This window comes from Stenella coeruleoalba, assembly GCF_951394435.1.
Source record: "Stenella coeruleoalba genome assembly, chromosome: 7".
NCBI classification, from domain to species: Eukaryota; Metazoa; Chordata; class Mammalia; order Artiodactyla; family Delphinidae; genus Stenella; species Stenella coeruleoalba.
In genome coordinates this window covers 66,150,386-66,177,806 of record NC_137153.1, presented here as the reverse complement: position 1 = coordinate 66,177,806, position 27,421 = coordinate 66,150,386, and the positions used below count along the sequence as shown (strand labels likewise).

The following is a 27,421-nucleotide window of genomic DNA, read 5'->3' as shown; positions in this document are numbered from 1 at the left end:
GGAGGGGGGTTGTGGGGTACGTGATCAGCTTGTGGGCATTCTTCTGATTGGTTGGTGGTGAGGTGATTGAGTCAACATCATCAACATTCCGGTTCCAGTTGGTCTGGGGTCTATGTGCTTGTGATCAGCATACAGTTAACTTCTACCTGGTGGAGGTTTCAGTATCTGCAAAACAGCTCAAAGGACATGGCTCAAAATATTATCTATAGTCCTTGAGGAGGAACTAAGCATCTTTGACTTTGTTTAATGGCTAAACTATTATTATTTTGTCTTGCTTGACTGTTTTCCTTTGTTTCTGCATTTTCTTACTTTAATTAAATTTATTCTTTGGAACCTGGGGAAGGTCTGGGAGGCTAAAGTTTTTCTACAAACAAGAGGCAGGTGGAGGATGGGATGGGAAGGGGGTGAGTCAGTGGCAGTGGAGGGGGATCCCAGGAAGGTCCCGTAGGGTCCTGCTCAGTTACAGCAGTAGTTAAAGAAAAATTTATATCTAATGCATTTGAAGACCAGATATTGATAACCTATCCAGTTTTCTAGTTTTAGAAATACAAACTGACCTTTGGATACCGAATCTATCAATGTTCAGATGAGTTAAAGGCTAACTGAGATTTTTAACTTTTGTGGTAATCACATAGTTAGACCATATGAAGGCAACTTTTTTAAAGGAAATATGTTCAATGATCATTTTAATCGGTTTGATTTTATTAAAGGAAAAAGATGTACTATAAATAAACGTTTTTAACATTTACATTTTTACAAAATAAATCTTTTATAGTCAAAATGAGAGATTCAGTAAAATAAGATGCTTATTTCTTTGTTCCATTAAAGGGGGAAAAAAAAGACCTCAGCTTAAACAATTGCCTCAGCCCTCATGTAGATTTGTTTCTATTTCAATAAATCCTCTGGGCATTAGTATTATAATATGTAAAAAGCAATAGGCAATGTGAAAACTTTAATTTATCTATTTCTTCTTAAAATCTGGTGTAATTTTTTCATTACCAAAAAAAAAAAAAAAAAAGAACTCAGCATCAAGAATCAGTTACTGACATTTTCCATAATTCACTATACATATACGAGAATTGCAGAGCTAAAATGTGAAACCCCAGACCTCTTACATATTTTACAGGATACTTTTCTTTCAAGTAGCCTTTAATGGACATTGTTTTCATAGCATTGTCTTAAAATTACGTAGCAATGAATTGTAGAACCAAGCTGCCTGGGTTTGAATCTTGCAAAGACCTTCAGCAAACTACTTAACTTCTCTGTGCATTGGTGTTCTCATGAGTTAAATGGGCATAATAAGTATGCCAACCTCCTAGGGTTGAATTATTAAATGTAATGTGCTTAGAACAGTCCCTGGCATTTAGCACGTGCACTCTACAAGTGACAAATAAGTAAATAAATGTAGACAAATGATTTTTTTAGTGTTAATTTATTGTTGAAAATATATCCAAAGGACACATTTTTTTCATTCAATTTATTAATTCATGCAAAAAGTATTCATTGACCCCCCCCCCCTTCGTTGAAAGGCACAGTGATGAGCAGGACAAGCATGAACTTTGTCCTTTTACAGGCAAGGCTTAGAAACTGACATTTATAAAATAATTATACAACTAATTACTTAATTATGATGTCATTTGTGTCACATATTCAGGATGTTGAGTTATTTTGTAGTAGGGGGAACTGACCTAGTCTGTATGAATTTAAGGTGAAATATGAAGGATGTTAGCTAGATAAATATGCTTGGTTATAGCAAGAGGATGAGAATGTTTCCAGTAGGGGCAGCAGTACCTAGGAAGATTTATAGTGTAGCGTAGCAAAAACAGTGGAGAAAAATGACAACACGAGTCCATAAGGTGTTTCATTGCTTTTTAAATTCATGAGATCTGCTCTTTCCCCTGTTATGTGCCCTGTTGTCTGTCCTCCTGAACATTCTTCCAGAGCAGCATCCCCTTTTCTGCCTCTCAGTCTTCCTTGTGGCTCAAGGACCACACCGACCCGCCCCCACCACAAGCAGAGTCTGTACATTCTTTTGTTTGATGGTGCTGCCATCAGCCTGTCGTTTCCTTGACACATTCCTACTCCTTTTTTATCCTGCTTTTTCTTGCTCTCACTTTTTCAGCTGTTCCTAGGTCAGTTACTTATTCTTCAGTCCAAATAAATATTTGAATATTTGAAAAATGGGTAAAAAGAAGCTTCTTTTGCAAACTGTTGGAGCTAATAATTTAGGCTCTTTGGACACTAAGAACATAACTCTGATGGTATTTTATTGACTAAGGAAGTCTTGCTTATTTTTTGCTTATGACCTAAGAAGTATTCTATTTCAGAATTTTTCCTGATCATCAGAGGACTAGCTTAAGTTAACTTCTACCTGCATTATTCTCCTAAATAGTCTTTTTATATCTATCCAGATTTTTTTATCTTTTGATCTCTGTTTCTTGAATGCCAACCTTAGAAAAATGGGAATTTCTAAGAGGCTTCTTTATATGCTTTATTTCTCCATTACTGCATCTTAGGAATTATATCAATTAAAGAGAGAATAATTATTAGTAGGGAATAAAAGAGAAAGGTGGTTCTGTCTGTGTAAGCGTAGGCATGTGTGAACTTAAATTAAGGCGATTTGCAGGGAAATACCTAAAACCATATACCCCTTTTATGTTTCTTAATAGATATGTTATAGCTGAACTGTGGTAAAGTGAGGGTAATTGATGACTAAGTGGCATTTATCTCCAGAACACAAGAGTATTACTCAGGTTTCTCCAGAGCCAACAGGATGCATATATGTAAAGAGATTTATTGTAAGCAGTTGGCTGCAATTACGGAGGCTGAGGTGTCCCAAGATCTGCAGTCAGAAAGCTGGACGTGCAGGAATAGCTGATGTTTCAGTTCTAGTGCAGAGGCAGGGCAAAACCCTTGTCCCAGCTCAATCAGTCAGGCAGGAGGAGTTCCCTCTTATTCCTGGGGTGGCCAAACATTTTGTTCTATTCAGGCCTTCCCCTGCTTGAATGGCGCCTGTTCATATTAGGGACAGCAATCTGCTTTATTCATTGTACTGATTCAAATGGTCATTTCATCTAGAAGCACCCTCACAGACACACCCAGAGTAATGTTTGACCAAATGTCTGGGCACCCCATGGCCAAGTCAAGTTGACACATAACGGTAACTATCACAAAAAAATTTGGTTTAACGTTTAAAAATCAAATCAGTTTAACCCATCACATTAACAGAATAAAAGAGAAAAAACATATGATCATTTTACCAAATGCAGAAAAAGCAACATTCATTTCAGATAAAAATGCTCAGAGGGAACTTTGTCAATAAAGTAGGTATAAGAAACCTACAATGAATGTCATACAGAATGGCGAAATATTGAACAGCTCCTCCCTAAGATTTGGCGCAGAGTGAGAAGTTTCATTCTCACCACTTCTGTTTGTTATTTCACTGAAGACTCTGGCCACTGCAGTAAGTCAAGAAAAAGTAGTCAAGGGCATGAAGATAAAAGAGAAGTAAAACTGTCCCTATCTGGAGATGATTGTTTATGAAGAATATAGCTACACATAGATCTAGATCTTCTCCAATAGAAGAGAAGAGAGAATCCACAATAGACCCACATTTATATGGCATTTAATTTTTGTCAGTGGCACCAAAGCGATCCAGGGGGGAACAAAGAGTGTTCAACATTTGTGACAAAAATTAACCTTGAACCCCACCATATAAAACTACTAATTCAAGATGGATCCTAGACCTGAAGGAGAAAACTGAAATATGAAGCTTTTGGAAGAAAATATAGGAGAATCTCTTTATAACTTGGGGATAGAAAAAGGTTTCTTAAGTCATAGCAATAATTATAAAAAGCAAAAATTGATGAGTTAGACAAACTTCTGCTCATTAAAAGACATCATTAAAAGGACACAAATTAGGAGAAAACATTTGCAAAACATCTATTTGATAAATGACTGGTATCTGGGATATATAAAGGACTCAGACAGCTCAATAATAAAACAACAAAAATATCTCAATAAAAAGTGGACCAAAAATATAACAGACTCTTCACAAAGGAAGATATACAAAATTAAAACGTGTTCATGAATGTGCAGTTGTTCCCAGTGGTTTGCTCCTAGTATGAGCTAGGCTGCAGCATTGTTGGAAGGACTGGAGGAGTGAAAGGGTGTGTAGGGAAGATGGTGTTACCTGAGCTCGGGAACAGCCGGGACCTTTGTGCCCCTGTGTTCCTCAGCCTGGCCTGCTGCTGTCACTTCTCCAGCAGCCTGCTGCTGAAATCTTTGGACTGTCTTCTGCCTTCTAATCTCTGCAAGTCTCCTTAATATCAGAGCCAAATCAGAACCCTTTGGCCTGGGGCAGCTCCATACAGGGAAGAGTTCAGATGGACTGGGATGGTGCTGAATATCAGCACTGTATATCCTGTACTGTCAATACATTGTCCGTTTTTAGGAACACTGATACTGATGATGAAAGGATGTAGACTCAAGTCTTCATTCTACCACTTGCTTAATTCATGACCTTTCGCAAATTATTATTTTTAAAAATATTTATCTATTTATTTAGGTTACGCCAGCTCTTAGTTGTGGCCGGCAGGCTCCTTAGTTGCACCCTGCAGCCTCCTTAATTGTGACATGCAAACTCTTAGTTGCAGCATGCATGTGGGATCTAGTTCCCTGACCAGGGATTGAACCCGGGCCCCCCTATATTGGGATCACGGAGTCTTGTCTACTGCGCCACCAGGAAAGTCCCATGACCTTTGGCAAATCATTGATTCTCTGTATCCTACATTAGTAAAACAGAGTTATTAATAGTTCCTCATAGGGATGTGAAGACTAAGTGAACTAATATAAGTACCGATGCAATGAGAAAATGCTTTGCATTTATCACTGTGCCTGGCACATAGAAAGCACACAGTATGAGATGTTTGCTATTATAACCATCAGCTTGAATTCTTATTTTTTACTACAATCAATTAAAACCTTTTAAAAACCAAGAACTGGTATTTAAGATAGGTCCCCCTTCCTCTTATACTTAAGAACTTAGGAGACTAAACATAAATGAAAAAATACCACGAATAATTTGCCATTGGACACGAGAAGCCATGAGTACCATTGCTGCATTTAACTGATCGCTCTTGGTGAGACAGTTCTTCCTGCTTCATCCACTGTAGGAGTTTCACGTTCTGCTCAGTCAGGCCTTCTCAGAGGCAGGACTTCTGGTCTGTGATTGACAAGATTCTTGGATGTTGCTGCTGCTAAGTAATAATTAAGTTAAACTGTTTCATTAAAAATATAAAAAGGAAGTAGTTGAATGTTAAAAAAAAAATTTACACATTTACTTTGTTTGAATTGCTGGAAGAAGTCCAGAGTAAAGGTTCTTTTTTAAATTTGGGATTCCAATAGCCTTTGTAGTTCAATACCAGTAAGTTAACCTTATCCTTTGATATACATAATTCATTTTCAGGCACTTAGTAAGTTTATGTCTTTGTGGTTACAGGTTGCTGTATTTCTGACATTTTATTATTAAAAGTAGTATTTAGATCTGAGTATTAAAGTGAGATGGTATTTTAGACCAGGCTTTTAAAATAATGTATTTTACATTGGGTTTTTAAAAATTTAATGTTGGTCCTGGGGCATTGGAATATGTAACTTCTGTTTGTTTTAACACTACTTAATTGCTATTTTGATGTTTCTTTCTTGATGATATAGAGACAGAAATGTATTTATACGAGTATAAACTTTTCCTGTTGAAGGCTTTTTTGTGTGTTGTGAGTGACATTTAAAATCTTAACTGGTTTAGACAGCCATATGGATTCAAGTCTCCAGATTAAAAACATGGGGCTAATTTATCTGTTTATCTTTAGGCCTGATATTCTAAACATGCTAATTGACCTTAATTGTTTCGAACATATGTAAAAGTGGAAATTTGAAGTAGTCTTCTGCTTTGGCAAATTCTTATCATAATGGTCTGTTACTGATTTTCTTGTTAATTTAACTTTTATGACTTGTTCCTGGCTCACAGTATATGTCTGTCTTACCTGATAACCCATTTCATTTCATTCTGACTATAAAATCATTTTCTTGTAAGTCAAATGCTAATTGTATTGCTCTGGTTTCAATTGTAGGTACATTTCCAGTAACAGTCTGGAGCAGTAGATTTAAAAATCCTTCCTATGCTCATAGATGATTTTAACTTTTCTTCTGCATATGTCATGTACTTAGTTAAGTGTGTAGATTCTGTCTTAAGATGATCTTAATGGGTCAACATTCTCAAAAGTTGTAGCCTTCCACCTCCTTTTGGCGCAGAAAGAAAATGGACTACCTCCTTGACGTATATCTTCAGATATCTGTCTGGATCCTCTTACTGCACTTTCTTCTCTCTGGTTCTTTTATCACACTTGGCTTCCTTCTCAGGCTTTTGTTCCCCACGTTGTGGCATAGATAACTGTTGGCTTTTTCTAGGCTAATAGACTAGGAACAAGTCCTGAGATGAATCCCCTTGGCCTACCTAGGTCGTGTGCGGATCCCTGAACCAGTCACTGTTGTCACTGGGATGGAATGTTTGATTGGCTCTGTCCAGCCGCACCTAAAACACAGGCCCTGGGCCTGGGGGAAAATTGTTTTTAGTGCTTTTTTTAGTCAGAAAACATCCTAATAAAAGTCTTAGGAGTGAACCACGTAATAAAATTTAGTGATTTAATCCTGCTACATCAATTTCAGTAAATTTTTTTTTTTCTTCGGTACGTGGGCTGTTGTGGCCTCTCCCGTTGCGGAGCGCTCAGTGGCCATGGCTCACGGGCCCAGCCACTCTGCGGCATGTGGGATCCTCCCGGACCAGGGCACGAACCCGTGTCCCTGCATCGGCAGGTGGACTCTCAACCACTGTGCCACCAGGGAAGCCCAGTAAAATTTTTTGAACAAACTAAATAATGAATAGTAAATTATAAATAAAAACAGCCCTATTCAGTTTCACAAAACTTAACCAATGGTGAGAATTGCAAACTTCTTCCAGATTTCTGCCCCCCCTCCATGTAGCTGCTTATTTATGAAGTTTAGTAACTGTGCCCATCATACCTCTTTGCTCATATTAGGCACTGAAATGTTTGTGGAATGAATGCTGTCATAGCTTGTTACTCTGGACATTATTTCAGCAGCACAGGTATTAAATTGAACTGAGAATGGATGTAATTTAATATTTGATTAAAGGAATGGGCCTTCTACTGTTAGTTTTCTTTTCCATATTCATTTCACAGAGAGGGGAGATAAAAGCTTGTGGTAGGGTAGGCTTCGTGCTTCTGCACTTGGAAGGGAAGGCTTGCCATTTGCAGTCTTGGGCCAGAGATTGTATGGATCAGGTGGACAATTTGCAGCAGAATGGATTTCCCACACAGAATTAGAGTAATGGGAAGCCATTTACAACTTATTTCCTATGTTCTTGGACAAAGTAAAAAGGCAAAGGATGAGCAGACGTGGTATGTGATAGTTGTTTATTGCTATAAAAAGTCCTCCCTGACCCCTGCCCTGCCTTCCAGAAGACCTCAGCAACAGTTCTTGGAATGTAAAATGAACCAAAACTGAAGTGATGAACTAGTGTCCTAACCCTGCCATTCCCAGTGCTTTACCTTCCTCTCCCCTTTAGTTGGGTCTCTCCAACCCCATGAGGAAAAAGATTTTTGCATTTTGATTTAAAGAGTCACTGCTACAGCTTGTATTTATTCACTAGTGAAGGCAGAACATTCCTGGTTTTTTGTTTCTTGACAGTGATAGATTGTAGTAGGCAGCCACATCTGAGGAAATAAGTGAAACTACAGCCCTGAAATAATTTCTTATTACACATATAGATGAATAATCTTTACTCTGATTATTGTGTAAGTTGTACAAATAGGGGGCTTTATTTTGGCACCAGAAGTTTGGTTGGATAGAATTGTTTTAAACTGGAGTGGTCTTTAGTACTTGGCAGTATTTGAGGCTGATATCGGCTGTGTTTATGATTACTTTCTGGACTCAGTCCAGTTTGAATTTAAATATATTTAAAAGTACATGTGAATATGAGGGAATGTAGATCATTAAAATTGCATTTATTATGTAGCCTTTTTTTTTTTAAACATTTAGACTGATTAATGAGTTTCTGTAGAGTAAAAATAGAACACATCCTACCAAATCACTTTCTAGATTTTATCAGTAGACCCATTGCCCCTGGGGTAGTGAAGGACTTCTCTTGTCCAGAGCTTGTTAATGATCATTGCAACAATGACAATTCTACATTTTATTTGTATCAACCAAATTCTTAGAGAGTGGATATAAAGTTAGAAATCTGAGTTGTAGTTTGTAGCTGTGTCATTTGCTGGACAAAAAAAAAGCATTCCTTAACATTTATGACATGTTTCCATTAATTAAGGCAGAGCCCTCATATTTGCTAATGAAATACTTTGAGGTCTTCTAATGAAAGGTTCTACATAATGATAAAGTAATTCAATTTTTAAATAAATTATGTAAATAGAAATGAAGCAAGTAAATAATTCAAATATAGTAAGGTCAACATTAGATTCATTTTCATTTTTGTTTTGCTTCTTACATTACGGGCAATATTCTAGCGTTTGGCAGTCATTCAGCTAGTATTTATGGAGCACGTACTATGTGTTGGTGACGGTAAAACTGATCTGAGTCCTGTCTTCACAGAATGTAGGTTCTAGGGCAGGAAATAGATGTTAACCAAATAAACATACAAACATATGATTAAAAATTGTTATAAGTGACCTGAAGGAAAAGAACAAGGTGCTAGGAAATGAAATACTTTTGGTTTAGGGAAATCTAGAGAGATCAAGAGTGAGAGAGAAACTTCATCACTTAAGAAAGGGATTCATCTGTTTATGGATATTTCCACTCCAAGTGTAGAGCTTTAGTCCAAGCACCCTCCTCATGCCATACCCACTTCTACTTGTACCCACCACTTATGTCCCCACACTGCTCTCCCCAGTATCAGATTTAAGGAAATGGATCAGTCTCTAACATATGTATGTGCATTATAGGTAGATAAATGTATATATTACATATATGATCATGTGTAACCTGTTATCTCCACCTACTGGTAATGCTTTCCCATATCTCTAAATCCCATATCTCTAAATCCCAAATCCCATATCTCTAAATGTTCTTCCGTAAGTTATACCATGAGTTTTTAAAGGAATACCCTCTTGTTTCTAGAAAATGTTTTTTTTTTCCTTTTTTTAGATCTTTGATAAACACTGCTGAAATGAACATTCTTAAACATAAGCTGGTACATTAAGTAATAATTATTTTCTTAGGATAAGTTCCCAGTTGTTAAATTACTGGTCACAGATTATTCATATTTTAAAAGTTTTATTACATATTTAAAAGTTTTATTACATATTTAAAAGTTCTGTGTTGCTAAGTCATTGGCATGATTTATCCTTAACATGTCACAGATTGGTTTAATGCAGCTTCATTTTTTGCTATTTTTTAAAAAATTTAAGCCATTATTTCTTTTTTTAAAAATTTATTTTATTTTTGGCTGTGTTGGGTCTTTGTTGAGTGCGGGCTTTTCTCTAGTTGAGGCGAGCAGGGGCTACTCTTCGTTGCGATGCACGGGTTTCTCATTGCAGTGGCTTGCCTTGTTGCGGAGCACAGACTCTGGCATGCAGGCTTCAGTAGTTGTGGCACACGAGCTCAGTAGTTGTGGCTCGTGGGCTCTGGAGCCATTTTTTGCTATTTTTGAGTCTATAGTCAAGCAAATAATAGTAATAGTCATGGAAGTTAGTTCTGCATGTTGGATCCCTATTGGCCTTAAACTGATTTAAATCCTGTTTTTCCCATCTTAATTTCTTAGAATAACAATGAATCCTCTTATAAGAAATGTTTTTCCATAGACTTTCCTATTTATGGTTTTCTAAATTTGGCCAGAGAGAAATTGAAGAAACACAAATCCATTGTGTGTTTTTCTATCTTCTATTTGTTTTTCTACTGGTTCAATGAATATATCTACCTTTTTCCCCTGCTTTAAATCATCTCACAAAATTAATAACAGAAAAGCTAATAGCAGTGCCAGACATATTCTCACACTTGAATGGGAATGCAGGAATTGCCAGATAAAATGAATCTGAGATGCTGAATTATTTACTTATAGTGCTGTGTGGTTTCCTAAGGAAGTATTGCTGAAAAAGTATCTGTTGTCAATTTAAATAATTTTATTTCCAACAAAATTATTTGTTTTCCTTTGATTATTTAATGTTAAATTTCCAATCATATTGTTAACATTAGAAAGCCTGAAATAAATTATACTTCTTCCTAAAGGCATTAATTTTTTGACCTAGTTAGCTTTCATCCGGTTGTCTCTTGTTTTGGAAATAGTGCCAGAGAATTTTTTAGGTGGCAAGAGACATGTGATCAGAGTGCGTTGAGTGTGGGGTAGTGTTTATGACATGACTGTTAAATAAATAAAGGTTTCATTTTTTCCTGAAAAATATATTAAAAATTCAATATGACATATAGGATTTAAACATATGGTAACCTAGAATTTATTAGAAAAATAACAAGTTATTTTTGTTTCTCCTAAGCGAGAGCACCCTTGATATATACGGTCAGCTCTCCGAATCCTCGGGTTCTGCATCTGTGGGTTCAACCAATTATGAATTGAAAATATTAGGGAAAAAAGTCTAGAAGTTCCAAAAAGCAAAACTTCAATTTGCTGCCCACTTTGGTAGCTATTTATATAGCATTTACATTGTATTTATAACTATTCCCATAGCAGCTACATGGTATTAGGTATTATAAGTAATCTACAGATAATTTAAAGTGTGTGGGAGGATGTACATAGATTATATGCAAATATTTACTATACCATTTTATATAAGGGACTTAGGCATCTGCAGATTTTGGTGTCTGAGGGCAGTCCTGGAACCAATCCCCCAAGGATACTGAGGGACAGTGGTACTATCCAGAGCTTCCATTCTGGGGATTACGTTATGCATACATGGCCTTTTTATTCATTTTCCTCCTCATTTGCTCCTCCCTCTCCTCTTTAGAAAAACGGTATTTACTTATTAATCATATTTCCTACATTGATAATAGTGTTTGAACTGTACAAAGAAAGATGGAAAAGGGTTAGAGGATGTTGCCTTCATCTCCAGTTCCACAGAAGTGAACATCTCCAGCATTAGTCAGATGGTTCTTACCATGGCCAGTGTTCTATCGTGAAACTTGGGGCATGGCTAATTCTGCATTCAACCCCTTGAGTTACTCAGCATGGTCCTGTGTGCTTAGTGGCTCAGTGAATGGGAAGCTGAGAATCCCAGAGATGCTGGTAAGTAGGATGAGTCTTGCATCACTTGAACTTTTTTTTCCACTCACTATCCTTGTGCCATCCAGCAAGTCACTTAGTATTTTTGTGCCTCAGTTTCCCATCTATGAATTATGATAATTAGAGTGGATTTTTTATTTCCTAAGGTTCATTCCAGGTGCAGGATGAACTTCTAATTGTGTCCAATTAGTCATTAAAAAATATTTGCAAGATTCAAAAGTCAGTGTATCTGAGCATCTTGGGAGGAGGATTATATGTTGTATACTTCTGTGTATTTCTGTTGGCTCTCTCGCATATGATCTTACAGAGTCTTAGGAGCAAATATTTATATTCATAAATCACTTAGATCCCTAGGACTCTGCAGAGCCCCATTTTTTATCTGATCTTGCCCAAATTTATCACCCATATAAAGTGTGTGACATGCAATGCATGAATTCAGAACAAAATAACTTCATCTGTTCCCCAGTACTAGAGAGTTCAATTTCATGCTGTGTTTTACATGGCACAGTGGGAGTAGATTGTTTAATGTCTGTAACTCTGAACTTCCTTAACCTTTCTATCAGATACTTCGGTAAGTGTTGAGAAGCAGAAATTCTAAAAATAATTCCTACAGTTTTTTAGAGACCCTTGGAGCAAGCTATTTGAGCCCATTCCCCTTCTTTTTGCATAGTTTTTCATTGTCTATTTGAGCAGTGTTCCCATGGGTCAGAAAGATAGAGTTTCTAGTCTCATACCTTAAATTGCTTTATAATTGCCTTACTTTATAAGGGAGATATACCTTATAAAGTATGGTGAAGCCTGAAAATATTCAGAAGAAATTAATCTGAATCTATTAAAAGTAGGGAGAGCGGAGGAAACATATTTCAGAAAGTTGCTAGCTAGACTGGATAAACTCTATCAATACAGCATGATGTCATGCATAAAAAGCTAAAATAATGACATCCAGGCATTTATTCTCAACTACAATTTCAACTTGGTTATGGGTCATAGAAAAAGAAGTTTAGAATGGAAAAGTGTGGCCCATATTTAAATTAAAACCATTTAAAATGTGTTAAATATGGTTTGGTTTTGAATGTCCACAGTAGATTGGTTAAGAGTATGGCAGTTATTCTAGATTGAATCTGGTAAAGGCTGTATTACTTGTTAGCAGTGTGACATTGGGCAAATTAAGTAAAATTCTCTGAGCCTCTGTTTCCTCATACGTTTATAAAAGGTTATTTATTGAAAAAATACTTTTAAGGGCCTCCAGTCCTCTAGACAACTAGAATGTACTTCTCAGAAAGACAGACACAATGTATATTTTCATGGTTTAAAATAGACTGGGAGGGGAAGGTCAGATATGGCAAAAGTATCTGAAATAATTCACAATAATGATTTATTAAAGTGAGAATAAGAAATTTAGTAGTGGTATCAGACTTTCTTACTATGAATATGATTATCTTTTTGGCCATTAGGGATATATATATTTTTTTGTGGTATGCGGGCCTCTCACTGTTGTGGCCTCTCCCATTGCGAAGCACAGGCTCTGGACATGCAGGCTCAGCGGCCATGGCTCATGGGCCCAGCCGCTCCGCGGCATGTGGGATCTTCCCGGACCGGGGCATGAACCCGTGTCCCCTGCATTGGCAGGCGGGCTCTCAACCACTGCACCACCAGGGAAGCCCCCATTAGGGATATTTTAAAGCTATTTTCTTCTTTATGTCCATGAGAACAAAACATTTAGAAAATTTCTCTGGGTGTGTATCCTGGGATCCCCAGAACCTTTAAATGCTTTGTGCACCCTGACAACATCAGGGTTATGTGAGCTCTGCAGAGCAGTCCGGGGAAAAACAAGGGATGTACAGGTCTCCTGCAGAACTTGCTTCATTAATGGATATAAGGACAAAAGAAATGACCTTTGCATTCTTTATATACTTTCATTGTTGATTAATACTGATCTTAGAATTGTATTTCTTTTATCTCCCTGCTCAGTCAGTGTAAACATAATTATATAGTTTACTCTTCATGTGATCTGGTGAAATAGCCTATTACTTGTCTTTGACTGATATTATATGAAATGTTACTCAGGAAATCAAAGTGCTGTTCAAATATTATTTTCACCTTAATTAGTTTTAAGTATTTAACAACTCTGTTTCTTGTATTAAAATAATACTTATAAATTAAGATAATTATAATAATTTTCTCCCAAAATTATTAATGAAGAGGGTACATGAACAAATGAGCAATGATTGAATAAGTACACGGATGAAGTAAATCAGTATTATAATGGGTATTACATATGACCAAGGGATGAAGAAGGCCCATTTGGTGTACAGTGATGGATACCTAAATATGTTCCATAGATAGGAACTGGCAAGAAATGGGGCATTTTCTGTTCTACTGTTACATTAATTTCACGCAATTTCTTTAGCTCATTTGAAGAATCCCATGGCTCTACCATCTTTGAAAATAAGTTCTGTAAAATATAAGTATTTGAGCCCAGACTGAAACTTTAAAGCATTACATTGCTTTACAACAGCATTTTGAGTTTCCTTCAGTATTTCGTGAGGAAGAGGGTTGGGAGGATCATAATCATAATCATGTTTAAGGAGCTTGGCTGATCAAGTGTATTTACACTTAAAATTTTTTGAACCTTTGTGAGAGACCCAGGAAGACATTTTTATATGAGGGAGCATTCTCAGAGCTCAAGACTTACCATTTTTACTCAGCTAATAAGTAGAAGAGCTGTAGTCAGTTCAGGGTTCAACAAGTATATAGATAGAGCAATGTGGCTACTGCTTATTCATCATATTAAAAACATAGTTGTATTCATTAATCTGGTGGATTCATCACCATTGTGGACTTTAAAATTGCCTGGTTTCTTTAGCTCAGCACAATGTATATTAGAGTCATCTACATTCATTATACTGATTCTGAATTCCCCTTTTTCTAATGTATACTTAGTTTTGAGTCAGCTAAGAAATACTGATCTGTTTGGAGTACTCCAAGGAGGGTGAAATTCTGTTCAGATTTGTAACTGGCAATGAAAATTTTATGATAATAGAATGAATTGACTACAGAGTAGAATATTCTACTTTTTAAAAAAATTTATTTGGAATAATTTCAATATAAATAGGTTCCTTTACATTTTTTTACAGTTAGTCAACACATTAAATACTTTTATTCATTCTTAATTATATGGTGAATGTAAAAAGAATGAAAGTTCCTTCAAAAATTTTTGTTGTATCTCAACAGGTTAGATACTTCTACAGATAGTATAATAATACCCTGTCAATAGATGTTGGCTTCATTAACTGTATAGTGCATTTATTTTCTAAAATTGTTTTTATTTAATGATTCTTAGCAACCGTTTAAATTAGGCCATGTTTCTGTTAAAATAATTAATTAATTTCCGTAAAAACTGAGTGGTTTCTCTATTGGAACACAATGCCAGAAAATATTGATCAGAAATACTACCTTAAAAATTTGAGTGCATATTGGAAAATTTTGTTTCTCATTCATATTTGAAATGAAAAATAACTAAGTATAATTGTACCAGAAAAAGTCTGGGGTTCCTGGACTTCTGCAAATTTAATATGGGTTAACAGTGTGGCAGTTTTCCAAAGAGCTGGGTCCTTTCTCTTCTATAAGTTTGGTATGATGCAGTAGATTGGATGTATGTTTATGTAGTTGTGAAATGAAGATGGAGATTCCAAAGTACTAGTGGATTGATAGTAACATAGTTTGTTTTAATGCTAACAAATTTACCAGCAGGTTATTTTTTTACATGTGGAGGGAAAGAAGAATTTTTAGGTTTTGGACATGACTAAGTTGAAAACAGATAAAAGGATTAAAAACAAAAACAAAAAAAAGAAAAAAAGGGTTAAAGAATAGGAAGGAATGAAAGAGATGTAAATCTGGAAGAATAAAGAGTAAATCATAGATCAGTTGGCCACAGATTTCTCTTGATGCTCTAGTGCTAGAATTGTCTAAACCTTTTTTTTTTCCAATGAGGTATCTGAGCTTCCTGAGTGCTAAATTATCTATTTACTATAAAAGGTAGTTTGATGGTTTAGAATATAATTATATTTCAGGCCTAGTTACTGACTTTGGCTCTAATTAGTTATCACCATCAGTCACATTCTTGGTTAAATAAGAGGTTGCTATGCCTAAGTAGTATCTTTGTTATTACTTAGAGTAAACAATAATGAATAGCTGTGTCTAATTATGTTAATAACACATTCTTCTTAATTCTTGTTGTCATAGCTAAAGGAAGTGTGTTGTTAGAAGACAACAAAGTGGAGAATATTTCTCTTCCCTTTATTCTTTATTTATGATGTTCTTTCAAAGGGCAACTGGTAATACAAACTTTTGGGTTCTCAAAGCAAATGAATGGTGATTCCATTGAAGGTTTGGCATTTTCCCATTTGATACACAGTCCTATATTTTCATAGCTTATGTGTTTGGAGATGTAAGACAGTTTTGCTATGTGTTGGATAGGAAATGGATGCTTCTTTCTTACTGTATTTCTAATTTAATGTAGTAATTTGGTTGTACCTTGAAGATAATTAACAGATAACCTTCAAAAACAATAATTTTCTTGGAGGGGGACTAGATTTTGATAAAAACCTAACTTTTCCAATTATTGATTTGAATTTTTGAAGGAAATAGGAATTGATATGCTTGTTTGTGTTTTTAAAATGAGTCATTTTCATTGTTAAGTACAATTGAAGTGGTTATCATAAAGGACAGTAACTTACAGTGTTCTTAGGTTTTAAGATACACCCACTACTCATGTGCCAACAGCAGACAGCAATATATGCTTCATCAGACACTTATAAATATTCAAAACAAGAGTTTGCCATCATTGGCTCCTTTCCTCTTTTTGACTGTCCTGTTCAGTAAATCTGTTTCATCTATGCATTGGTCCCTTTTTATAATTGTTGGGAAATTAATAATTTATAAGAAAAATTTAAACATTATTTATCCTCTTTGGGCTATGATATACTGTGGTTGACATTCATTGGAATTTTGTATGTAAAAAAGAGAACATTTTCCTGTATATGTACAGAAAATTAGTTTTTAATTCTGAGATTGATAGTATCTCATGTCTCTTGAAACTACATACATGGAGCCATCTAACACCAAGCTCTTATATTGATAAGAGGCCCCATTTTGGGGGATACAGTAGAGAAGTCACATGAATTCATCCCCCACCCTCACCTTATTCTACCTTACAGTATCCTACCTGGCAGGATTCACTTGGGTCACGGTGTTTCCCCTCGTAAATGCCTGACTTCTGTTGATCCTTCAGTTTCTGTTGTTTCTTCAAGAGGGGAAGCCGAGGAGTTGAGTCTGATAGGAAGGACCCAACCAGGAGCTGGATGTGCACCGCAGTGGGTTCCACCCATGACAAGGGCCCAGTCCTCTCACATTCTCTCTCAATCCCCTGCAAGGTCATAGTTGCTCTCGATTCTTCAAAACCTCTGTGCACTTCTCCTTCACTCTTAAGACCCCTCGTTATACCGGAAGCCTGATTCTTACTTCCTCAGTTGCTTCAACTTTCCCAGTAAGGCAAAATTTAATAACACTAAGAACCTCTATATTCTTGTAGTCAGACCAATTTAAGGCCTTGTCCCCTGTGTGTCTGTGTCTCTTCTTGTCTGATAAGGGCACCAGGCCCATTGGATTAAGGTCCCACCCTGCTCCAGTAACCCCTTATGTAATTACTTCTGTCTGCCATAACCCTTTCTCCAAATAAGGTCCGCATTCTGAGGGGGGTTAGCACTTGAATATACCATTTGGGGGTTGGGGGAGGGAGATACAATTTAACCCATAACAGCCACATCAAGTGGCTATTAGGCTTGTTATCTTATTTTAAGCTATTCTTTCCTTAGTTCCTTCCTAATTATCATTTAATTGTTATAAATAGACTGAAAAGCAGGATAATTTCACACATTTTTGCATACCTTCAAAGCCTTCCTTATCAGACATTTGCACATGAGAGGTTTTTTCCCTCCCATAATTAGCCATCCTGTGTGTCACAAAGAAAATATGTTAAAGTAATAGCTCAGTTTGGGTTTTTATTAAACATCAACTTCTTATTTTATTAATCATATATTGTGGTTATATGAAATTTCCAATTCTACAATTCATATGACTATTTGCTGCCTTAGAAAGTTGCTGATTTTTAGAAACATTTTTATCTTGAAATTAGATTGCTGGTTTTCAATATAAATAACGGAGAGCCTGAATTTGATTTCCTGGGAGATAGGAACAAATAATCATGATTCTGTGTAACAAGTCTTAGGGTGGTGAAATATGGAAGAATTCAATGCTTAACAGACTACTGACGATTCCCTTTAAATTTGGACTTAGCCATTACATACATTACATATTACATAACTAGTATGAATGTTCTTAAAAGAAACAGTAAGAAAAGCCATTCTTATTAGTGTTTTGAATTCATATCCAAAATAGATTACTTGAGAAGTATTACCTATTATTGGTTATTGCTCTTTGTACCAATATGTAGTCTGTAAATTTCTTTGTTTCTAAATGGGAGTGTTAATGTCTTCCGTTCCTACTAATAAAGTCACATAGCACGTTCTATTAAATGATCTCATCTAATCTTTAGGGCTTTAAGATGAGTGTATTATTTGTCACTACTGACAAGAGTAGATTTTCTCTGTGCTGTTGAAGTTTACTTCAACTATTTTTGACTCTGGCGTTGTTCCCTTGCATTATTTTGGGTATCTTATGACTCTATTTCTGAATACTTAAAATCAAAGGCAAGACATACATATGTTTTATTTTAAGGAAGTCTTAGAGTTTATTTTTTTCTTAAACTTTTTATTTTCAGATAATTGTAGATTCAGATGCTGTTGCAAAAGATAATACAGGTAGATCCTGTGTATCCTTTATCCTGTTTTCCCCCATGGTAACCTCTTACAAAACTATAGTACAATATCAAAAAAGAGGAGATTGACAATGATAGAGTCAAGATACAGAATATTTCCACCACTGCAAGGATCCCTCACATTGCCCTTTTATAGCTGAACCCAGTTCCCTCTCACCATCATCCCCTCCCTTAACCCTGGCAACCATTAATTTGTTCTCTATTTCTATAATTTAAGACACATATTCTTGTATTGAGTCAAACAGTCAGTTGAGTGGTAGATCTTGTTGCATGTATACAAAATTCAAGACTTCTAGGAGAGAGGAATGGGAAATCAAAATCTAGGACAAAATTCTTGCTGTGGAAACTTATATCATTTATATTGTCCACTCCTTTTTCTTCATGAAGCAAATATTAGTAACACTATACGAAAATAAGAGAGTCTCTGCTGGTGAGTCTAAACTTATTTCTTCCTTTAGTGAAAGGTTGCGTCTTAAACCAAAATATCTTTAAATTTCTCAGAATCCTCATTTTCCATATTTCTAAGCTAATTATAGTAAAAATGACTTAGAACTCTCTCTTTATAGGCATGCCTCAGATATTGTGGGTTCAGTTCCTTTCCCCACAATAAAGCGAGTCACACAAATTATTTGGTTTCCCAGTGCATATAAAAGTTATGTTTACACTGTACTGCAGTCTATTATGTGCAGTAGTACTATGACTAAAAAAAAACACAATGTACATACTTTAATTAGAACATACTTTATTGCTAAAAGATGCTTAACCATCATTTGAGCCTTCAGTGAGTTGTAAGCTTTTTGCAATAGTAACATCAAAAATCACTGATCACAGATCACCATTATAATGAAAAAGTTTGAAATATTGCGAGAATTTCCAAAATGTGGCACAGAGATACAAAGTGACCAAATGCTGTTGATAAATGCTGTTGGAAAAATTGATAGACTTGCTTGATGCAGGGTTGCCACAAACCTTCAATTTGTAAAAAGCGTTTTATCTGTGAAGCGTGATAAAGCAAAGCGTGATAAAGCAAAGCGCGATAAAGCGAAGTGCACTAAAATGAAGTTTGCCTGTACTTAACTAATAATAGAAAGCAGTGGTGTAGATAAATAGTACTCCATTCAGAAGAATAATTGGTACAATTTGCATTCAGTGTTTAGGATGAATTTTCTTTGGATGGCAGAATGGTGAGCAGGAAGGCATTGTGGTAGGAGCAAAAGCACTGAGGTAAGGAAGCTCATGGTGACTCTGCTCCTTGGGTTGAAGAGGAATGTTCATGTTGACTTGCAGTGGGAGAGAAACCTGGAAATCTCACTAGTGGAGTCCAAGTTTAGAGCCCTTGAATGCTGGGCTCAGGACTTTATTTTAAAGGCAGAGCAGAGTATTACACCTTATTGGACTCCGAAGTGAAAGATTATGAGATATTTGAGGGAGATTAAAGTGACAGCTGTAAAGATGAATTGGTGCTAGGAGAGACTGCAGGCAGGGAAATTAGTTAGTTTTGTTATGCTAGGTTTTAGCATCTGACAGTGAAGGTGTCCTGGTAAAAGGATTTCTGCAGGTAGAGGAAGAGCTAATTATAGATGATGACAGACTGGATTTCTAGGGGTAGAAGGCAAGGGAGGGATTAGGAAATGTTGATTGTGAATATAGGAGAATAGAAGGATTGTCATATCATTTATAATAAAATTTTTGTTTGTATTTGGAGAAGCTGGTTTTAGGCATACTGACTGTTAGCTGTGTCCTGTTTTTTGTTTTTCGTTTTTTTTCCTTTTTTCTTTTTCCTGAACTTTCAAGGCAAGATTGGAACTCTCTGGAGGAAGTTTTAAGCTGGAGATTATTAGGAAATTTTAAATTAATTTGCATGGAGATGATAATTGTATTGCCAAAATATTGAAAGACTTACTGTTTCAAGGCTGTTGTTGAGTCAACCAGTCTGTTGCCAGGTGTGTTAGGGATGGTTAAGGTATGTTACGTCTTTGAGACTATCTCTGTTTCACTATTTGAATTCTATCTGTTCCATTGCATGGAGTACTAACCTAGACACAATATAACCTGTGTGAGGTCTTTATAGGAAACTTGCTTTATATGATATGACTTCTAACTATGTATTCATGAGAATCAAAGTTCTAGTGGATTCAAAATAATCTTTTCTTTGAACTTCTTATCTTAACACTATTCCTTCTTTCTAGTGGATATGATTGTAGTGGTGATGGTGGGTGTTTCATGTGATATGATGTAGAAGAGGCTGTTTATTTGCTCCTAATTGTTGGTTACTTTGTGAGAGTATATTTGTTAATAAACATTAATGTGATCAAAATATATCTTGGAGAAAATTTATCTCAACCTATTGGTTAAATTATTCTAACCACACATTTATTAGCTACTTTTATTCATTGTCAACCTAGGTTTTCAGCTTTACAGTATTCAGCTCACTGATGCATCCTTGTGCTGGGAGGGTAATCCTTCTGTTGCAGGCATGCTTTCAAATGTGTGCTTTCCTTTCAGTTGTTCTTGGTACACAGTTTCCAAGAACTCTGCAATGCACTTTAACATCTTATTCTACTGTTTATAGATGTGAATATACAGGTTATCACCTCCATTCAGAAGAAATTGAGTTTATTACTCACTGACTGTTTTTCTTAAAACTTTAAAAAAATATTTATTTTATTTATTTATTTTTATTAATTTTCAGTTGTGCCAGGTCTTAGTTGTGGCACATGCGGGATCTTTGCTGTGGCATGTGGGATCTTTTTTAGTTGTGGCGTGCAGACTTAGTTGTGGCATGCGGACTTCTTAGTTGTAGCATGCATGTAGGATCTAGTTCCCTGACCAGGGATCGAAACCGGGCCCCCCTGCATTGGGAGTGTGGAGCCTTACCCACTGGACCACCAGGGAAGTCCCTACTCACTGAATGTTTGAAAATGTAAAACATTATTCTCCATTATGTAGTGACTAAGTATTCATGTATGGTACATTCAAAGGACAACTCAGTGTGACTTTCTGTAGTTAGCAAATGTTTAAAGCACTCCAACCCCATTGCGTTTCAGTGCACCTGCAGGAAAGACATGGTGAAAATTTCAATGGATATCTTTGTGAGGAAATTTCAGCCAGACAGATACCAGCTTTGGAAACAAGGAAAGGATATATATACCATAGATCACACGAAGCCTACTCCAGAATCCACCCCTGAAGTAAAAGCATGGCTGCAGAGGAGGAGGAAAGTAAGAAAAGCATCCAGGAGGTAATGATCCTGCCCACACCCCATCCTACTTGTACTTACTCATTTAAAATGGGTCCTTGAACATAATGTTCTCAAAGACTATTTATTTGCTTTTTTATTTCTGTTTATTCACTATCAGTTTACTTAATATCTTACGAAAAATTTGACGCAAAGTATTTTCAGTTCTTTGGAAGTGTAACAAATAAATAGAATATAAACAGAGATGTATATTGTATTTGAGAATATTTTGAAAGTTGCATGAGAAATAGAACAATTCTAGACCTTCTAAACCCCTTACATTAATGTATTTAAAGATTTATCAGTGCCCTCTATTCATCTCCTTATTTTTGTCAACTTCAGTAACTCGATTTCCAACTTTTTAATTTTGCTGCTGATTTTGACTTTTAGTAGTTTTCTTTTTCATTTGTCAAACATCTCAGATATTACTTTTCTCATTGGGATGCCTATATATTTTGCTACATTATACACACTTGGCTTTATTCTTTCACAAGATGTAAATCAGAGCATGTGGTGTTTCTGTAACGTGGTTGTCCCTGTGTACTTTAATCTACATTCCATTTTTGTGGCCAGTGCCATTTCAAAAGCCTTTAGGCCTGTTGTGGTCATCTTGCTGTCTTAAAACACATTAAATAGGGTGTGTGTTATGTTGCTCAGGTCCTCAGGCAACCTTTTTAGACTTTTATATTTTCCAGGTTTATATTACATTTTTACTCTCCAGTATTACTCATTGTTTTTCTTTCAGATTGTAAAAGTAATATTTGTGCATTGGAGAAAATTTGTAAAATAAGGAAAAGAATAATGAAGGAGTCCCAAATCACCCATAACCTCACAATCCAGAGATAACCAGTGTTAACATTTTGTATATATCCTTTACATATATATTTTTATTTATTATATAATATTATATACATTTCCAAAATTGGGGCCATGCTCTTATTAATAATTTGATGACCAGTTTTATATTTTTTCATGTAACTGAATGATTTGCTACAACGTAATTTCTAATGCCTGCATGTATTTAATCTCCTGTATTTGGACCTGTAGCTTGTTTCTAGTTTTTTGCTACTAACCAAATAACACTGCAATTTTAAGTCTTTGTCCACACTTCTGTTGCCTATTTTCTGACTCTCTCTCTCTCTTCCCCCCCACCCCCCCTGACAATTTACTTTCTGCTATTTTAGAATGCTAGTGAGTGGAGGAACCTTAAGAACATGGAGTGAAACCAGCATTTTGTAAGAGATATACTTGACGCACAGAATTAGTTAGTAGCAGAATTAAAACCCAGGTGTTCTTAGTTCACCCTATAGTCTACAGCAGGAATTTTCAAACTTTTAGTTTTCAAAGCAATTTAATAGGTTAGGAACAACATTTTAAAATTAGGAAGTAAAAGAGAATAAAATGCATTGTAGTTCTTCCCATGAGGTAAGGGTAAGTATTAATTCATGACATGTGTGAGCATGTGTGTATGTGTATTGTGTCATCATCTGAAATGTATAACTTACTGTGGGTTGCATTCAGAAGAGTTTGGGAAACACCGATTTAGAGAGTCACTGTGTTTTGTAAATGTGCGAATCCGCATTGCCAAAAAAGTTCACTGTGGAAGGAGGGGCAGTAGTCAGTCTTGAGTTCAGTAGCCAATGGCACATCTTGAGAATTGTTCTTTAATGGACAGAAAACACAGTACTCCAATTAGGTGTATGATGTGGTCTCTTAGTTACTAACCACAGTGGTCCTTGTGGGTTGACATTGAATATAGATCTATGACATTGAACAGATTCGAAATGCCTTTCAGTAGGTTAAAATAATCAGTGGTCTTCACTCACCCAGTTAGAAAGCCTAATGTTAAGGGGCTTGTTTATTATGCTCACCTTTGTGGTTTGATCATCGAGTTTGCTGATCTCCCTTAAGTAATATGCTATATCTAGGAAAATCTAATGAAGGGAATGATTCACTGAAATCTCAAAGAGATGTCAGCCATCCTATTGTAAGTGTACTGTGCTATTCATAATGTAGAGATATTCCACATAGGCCACTGCATGGGTTCTCAATAAAGTGATGATGATACCAATACTGTTACTTCCAGCAGCAGCCAAAGCTAATTTACATAGGTTATCCCTGGCTACCCCCTTTATCTTATCTGTGACTTCCTATAGAAAAACACTAATGTGTTTTCTTGTGTGTGTGTGTACTCTGAAGTACACGTCGTTTTGATTTCAGTTGTAATTCTTCTTAAATGAAAGTGTTAGAAATGTGTCATATACAAAAGGCATCTGCAACAAAGCTATCAAGTGACTTGCTGGAAAATACTAGAAGAGGAAAACTTTAAAAATGGCGTCCACTCTGAAAATAAATAATACATTGATATAAGATGTTAAATACATATGGTTTGCCTTCCTCCTCTCTTAATTCCTTTAGCTAATGATAATTGGCATTTAACCTTAATGCTTTTCATGCATATTTCAGAATTGTACGAAACTCAGGGAAATATAGCCACCAGTTCACCTTGGAATGTAAATAATCTACTCAAATTTTAACAACAGCTTTATGGAATCTCCTCATTTCCTTTTTCTTTCTTCATTATCTAAATAATATTTTCTTTTATCCTTATGTCATCATTTTTCACTTTATTTTTCGCTTTAATATTGTTATAAAATTTTAAGTGATTTTCCAGTAATGTTTAATAATCAGTAATATTTAATAATCAATAATGTTTAACAATTTAGAGTTGTTTTAGTTTTTAGTAAATTGTTATTAAAACTGTGCTTAACATTTCAATTTGATCTATTCCTCGTGAAGATTATCTTTGTATAATGTGATTAAAAACCAATCAGTTTTCTCTTCTTTTTTCATTAAGTGAAAATAATATTTGTATATATGTTTTTTCCTGTCCATTGGAAATATTGTTTTCTGACTATAGCTTCTTTTGTTAAAAGCTTCCAGTGCACTAGTTCTCACTCTAAGAGGCCTAAGAATGAGGAAGATGAGGAAGTGTTAGCTGCAGTTGATGGGGCAGAGGGCCCCACTCCTGACCCAGACCCAGATGAGCTCAAGGACAGTGAAAAGCCAGAAGAAGCAGTGAAACTAGCAAATACAGAAGCACCTTCAGAGGAAGAGGCCTCTGCTAGCAGGATGCAGCTGGATCACAATTTATCAGATAATATCAGATTCACAGGTGAGAAACTAGCTGATTATGTTTCACGTATTAGTAGTAGGTGATTGTTGATCTGCCTTAAATCTGTGTTTACTAGGGCAGATATGTTACTTTTCCACGTAGCTTAACCAATAAGCTATCTAAAACTATGCGGTAACTCAATCAAAAGGCCAAGGGAGTGTTATGAAAATCAGAAGCACCACTGCTACGGGTAATGGAATTTTGAGGCAAGCAGCCAGCAGTGCCTATTTCGTTTAATAAAAAAGAAGATTCTAAAATGAAAAAAATTTACTTTTAGTGCAACTCAATTTATAATATACAATACATTTTTTGGAAAGCCTCTCTCGAATTCACATGGAATAGAGAAAACCAATTATAGATAATTCTTTGCAGATTCTTAGCGTCGACTTAATTTTAGGAAGAAAATAAAGATTAAGGTTTTACAGAAGAACAGCAAACATCATTCAGTCCTGTGAAATGTGTATATAGTCCCCTGGCTGTTTCTCTGCGCCAAAGCCATCCTCTGTAAATCTCAACTGCTTTGCTTTTCCCCGCTTTTATAGCATATTTCTCTGAAACTGTTTTAATGCTTTGCTTCTTTAATAGTTGTTGGAGATTTTGTCCTTTTCCTAATCGAGCTTGTTGGTAATTCCTGTCGCTCTCTCATACCCTTCATCTATTGTATCCTTCAACTGTGGGACTCTCCCCAATCCAGCCACCCCCTTGCTTCCTCTTTGTTCAAGGCACGTTATCTCTTGTCTGGACTGTTGCAGAAATTACTTCCTTCCTGTCTTGCCTGTGTCCACTCTAGTCACCCCTACTAGTCAGTTCTCCATATGGCAGTCATAGTGATCCATTTAAAAGACGTGGTTTGTTTTGTCCCTCCCATCTTCTTGCTCTTATTGCACTCAGAGTAAAAGAAAAAGTCCTGATCATTGTCCTAGTTAATCGGATCCTTGGCTGCTTCTCTATTCTTACTACCTTTTGCTCTTGAAATATCTATGTTAATAGAGTTTAAATCATAGACTTTTTTTTCACTGAGTTTATATTTAATTGGAGAGCTAGACAAATAAATATATAATTCCTATCTAGTGTGCTGAGTGCCACTAGTAGCGATGGCGTAGGGTGTTCCTGGAATACCAAGGAAAGACCTGAAATAGACAGGAGGCTGGACTGGCAGGGTTTCTTGGAGTAAGTGATATCTGAATTGACTTGTGATGAACACATGGAAAATAGAAAGTAAAGAAGGTAGGGAAGGGAATAGCAAGCAGTACAGAGAACAGTTATGCAGTGCTTACGGATATTTCTTTATAGTCTCTCGCCGTAGTTTTTTGTTGTTGTTGTTGTTTTTAATCACACCAGGTTAAATTAACTACTTTACAAATTACTGGGTAGTTTAAGCTAAGGGTACCCAGGTTTATTATTTGTGTCACTGCCTGGTCTCTTGCATTTGGACTTCCAGGTTTTGAGACCTGGCAGAGCATCTAATAGAGGACTTGGCTAGTGCAGCATCCGAGCTACTGTGTGATAGGTGAAATGATGCTTGTGTGTGTGCACGTGTGCGTGTATGTGTAAGGAAGGGAGGAGGGTGAATAGAGACGGCTGTAGGAGAGAAGTGCATGTGATATTCTTCTCCTTTCATATGCTGTCATTGTATGATGCAGGATTAGTGTAGGAAATAATTTTTATTCGATCTCACAGTTTTACATGTGGTTTTTCTTTTTTAATATAAATTTATTTTTGGCTGCGTTGGGTCTTCGTTGCTGCGCATGGGTTTTCTCTAGTTGCGGCGAGCGGGGGCTACTCTTTGTTGCGGTGCACGGGCTTCTCATTGCGGTGGCTTCTCTTGTTGTGGAGCCACGGGCTCTAGGCGTGCAGGCTTCAGTAGTTGTGGCTTGTGGGCTCTAGAGCGCAGGCTCAGCAGTTGTGGCTCACAGGCTTAGTTGCTCCATGGCATGTGGGATCTTCCCAGACCAGGGCTCGAACCCGTGTCCCCTGCATTGGCAGGCGGATTCTTAACCACTGCGCCACCAGGGACTTCCCTACCTGTGTTCTTGAGATACATCCTCTGAGCTGGAATGTTTCGTCAGTAGCATATATTGGAATTAAGTTCTTATTTTTAGAAAGATCTCAACTTGCTATTGCTTGGGTAATTATTGTTATTGCCCTGGCTTTTGACATTGGTCTGCAGTGGAACCTCTTTTTAAATCCCTTATTTTGTCAGTAAGTATATTATTTTGCCACCTTAACAATTACGAAGGCTGCATGGTGCTTTGGTGACCTTTCCCACTCAGGTCTTTAGTGGAAATTTAGAGGGAAAGTTTGATGGTAGAAATTTAGTTGAGAATAGTTCAACAGTTCTCAGCAATAACACAGTGTAAGATTTATTAACAGTCTTTTGTTTTACTCCTCAGGAAACGTCTGCCTAAGCACATCTGTGGCAGAGAAAATCAAAACTGAGGCTGACCAAACCTGTGCCACAATTCCGCCTTCAAATCCCAGTGATGCTGACGATTCCATGTCTAGTGGCCATGTTATGTCTAAGGAATCAGAGCCACCCAAGCTTCCATGGCCAAAGTCACCTGAGTCGTGCTCCTCTGTGGTGGAGAGTAACAGTGCTTTGACAGAGGGAGAAGAGAGTGATGTGGAGAGCCATGGGGTAGGCCTTGAACCTGGGGAAGTCCCAGAGGTCCCCAGTGGAGAGAGAAATGGCTTCAAAGTCCCCAGTGTATGTGGCAGTGTCAATTTTTACCATATTTATTATGTTGTCAAGGCACTTTCTGCAAACAGAATGCTGTGCATCAAAATCTT

General features: G+C 36.4%; 1 protein-coding gene across 9 annotated transcripts in view; it reads left to right on the top strand.

The window, feature by feature from the left end:
• Nucleotides 1–27,421, top strand: part of KDM4C (lysine demethylase 4C) — a 451,309-nt gene that overhangs the window by 242,101 nt on the left and 181,787 nt on the right. For 8 of the 9 annotated variants that reach the window (XM_079925522.1, XM_079925523.1, XM_079925525.1 and 5 more), the window contains 3 exons: nucleotides 21,266–21,459; nucleotides 24,393–24,631; nucleotides 27,025–27,338. In XM_079925522.1, coding sequence (XP_079781648.1) covers nucleotides 21,266–21,459; nucleotides 24,393–24,631; nucleotides 27,025–27,338 — 747 coding nt within the window. The remainder of the gene's footprint in view (nucleotides 1–21,265; nucleotides 21,460–24,392; nucleotides 24,632–27,024; nucleotides 27,339–27,421) is intronic. The other variant, XM_079925526.1, reaches the window with a different exon arrangement.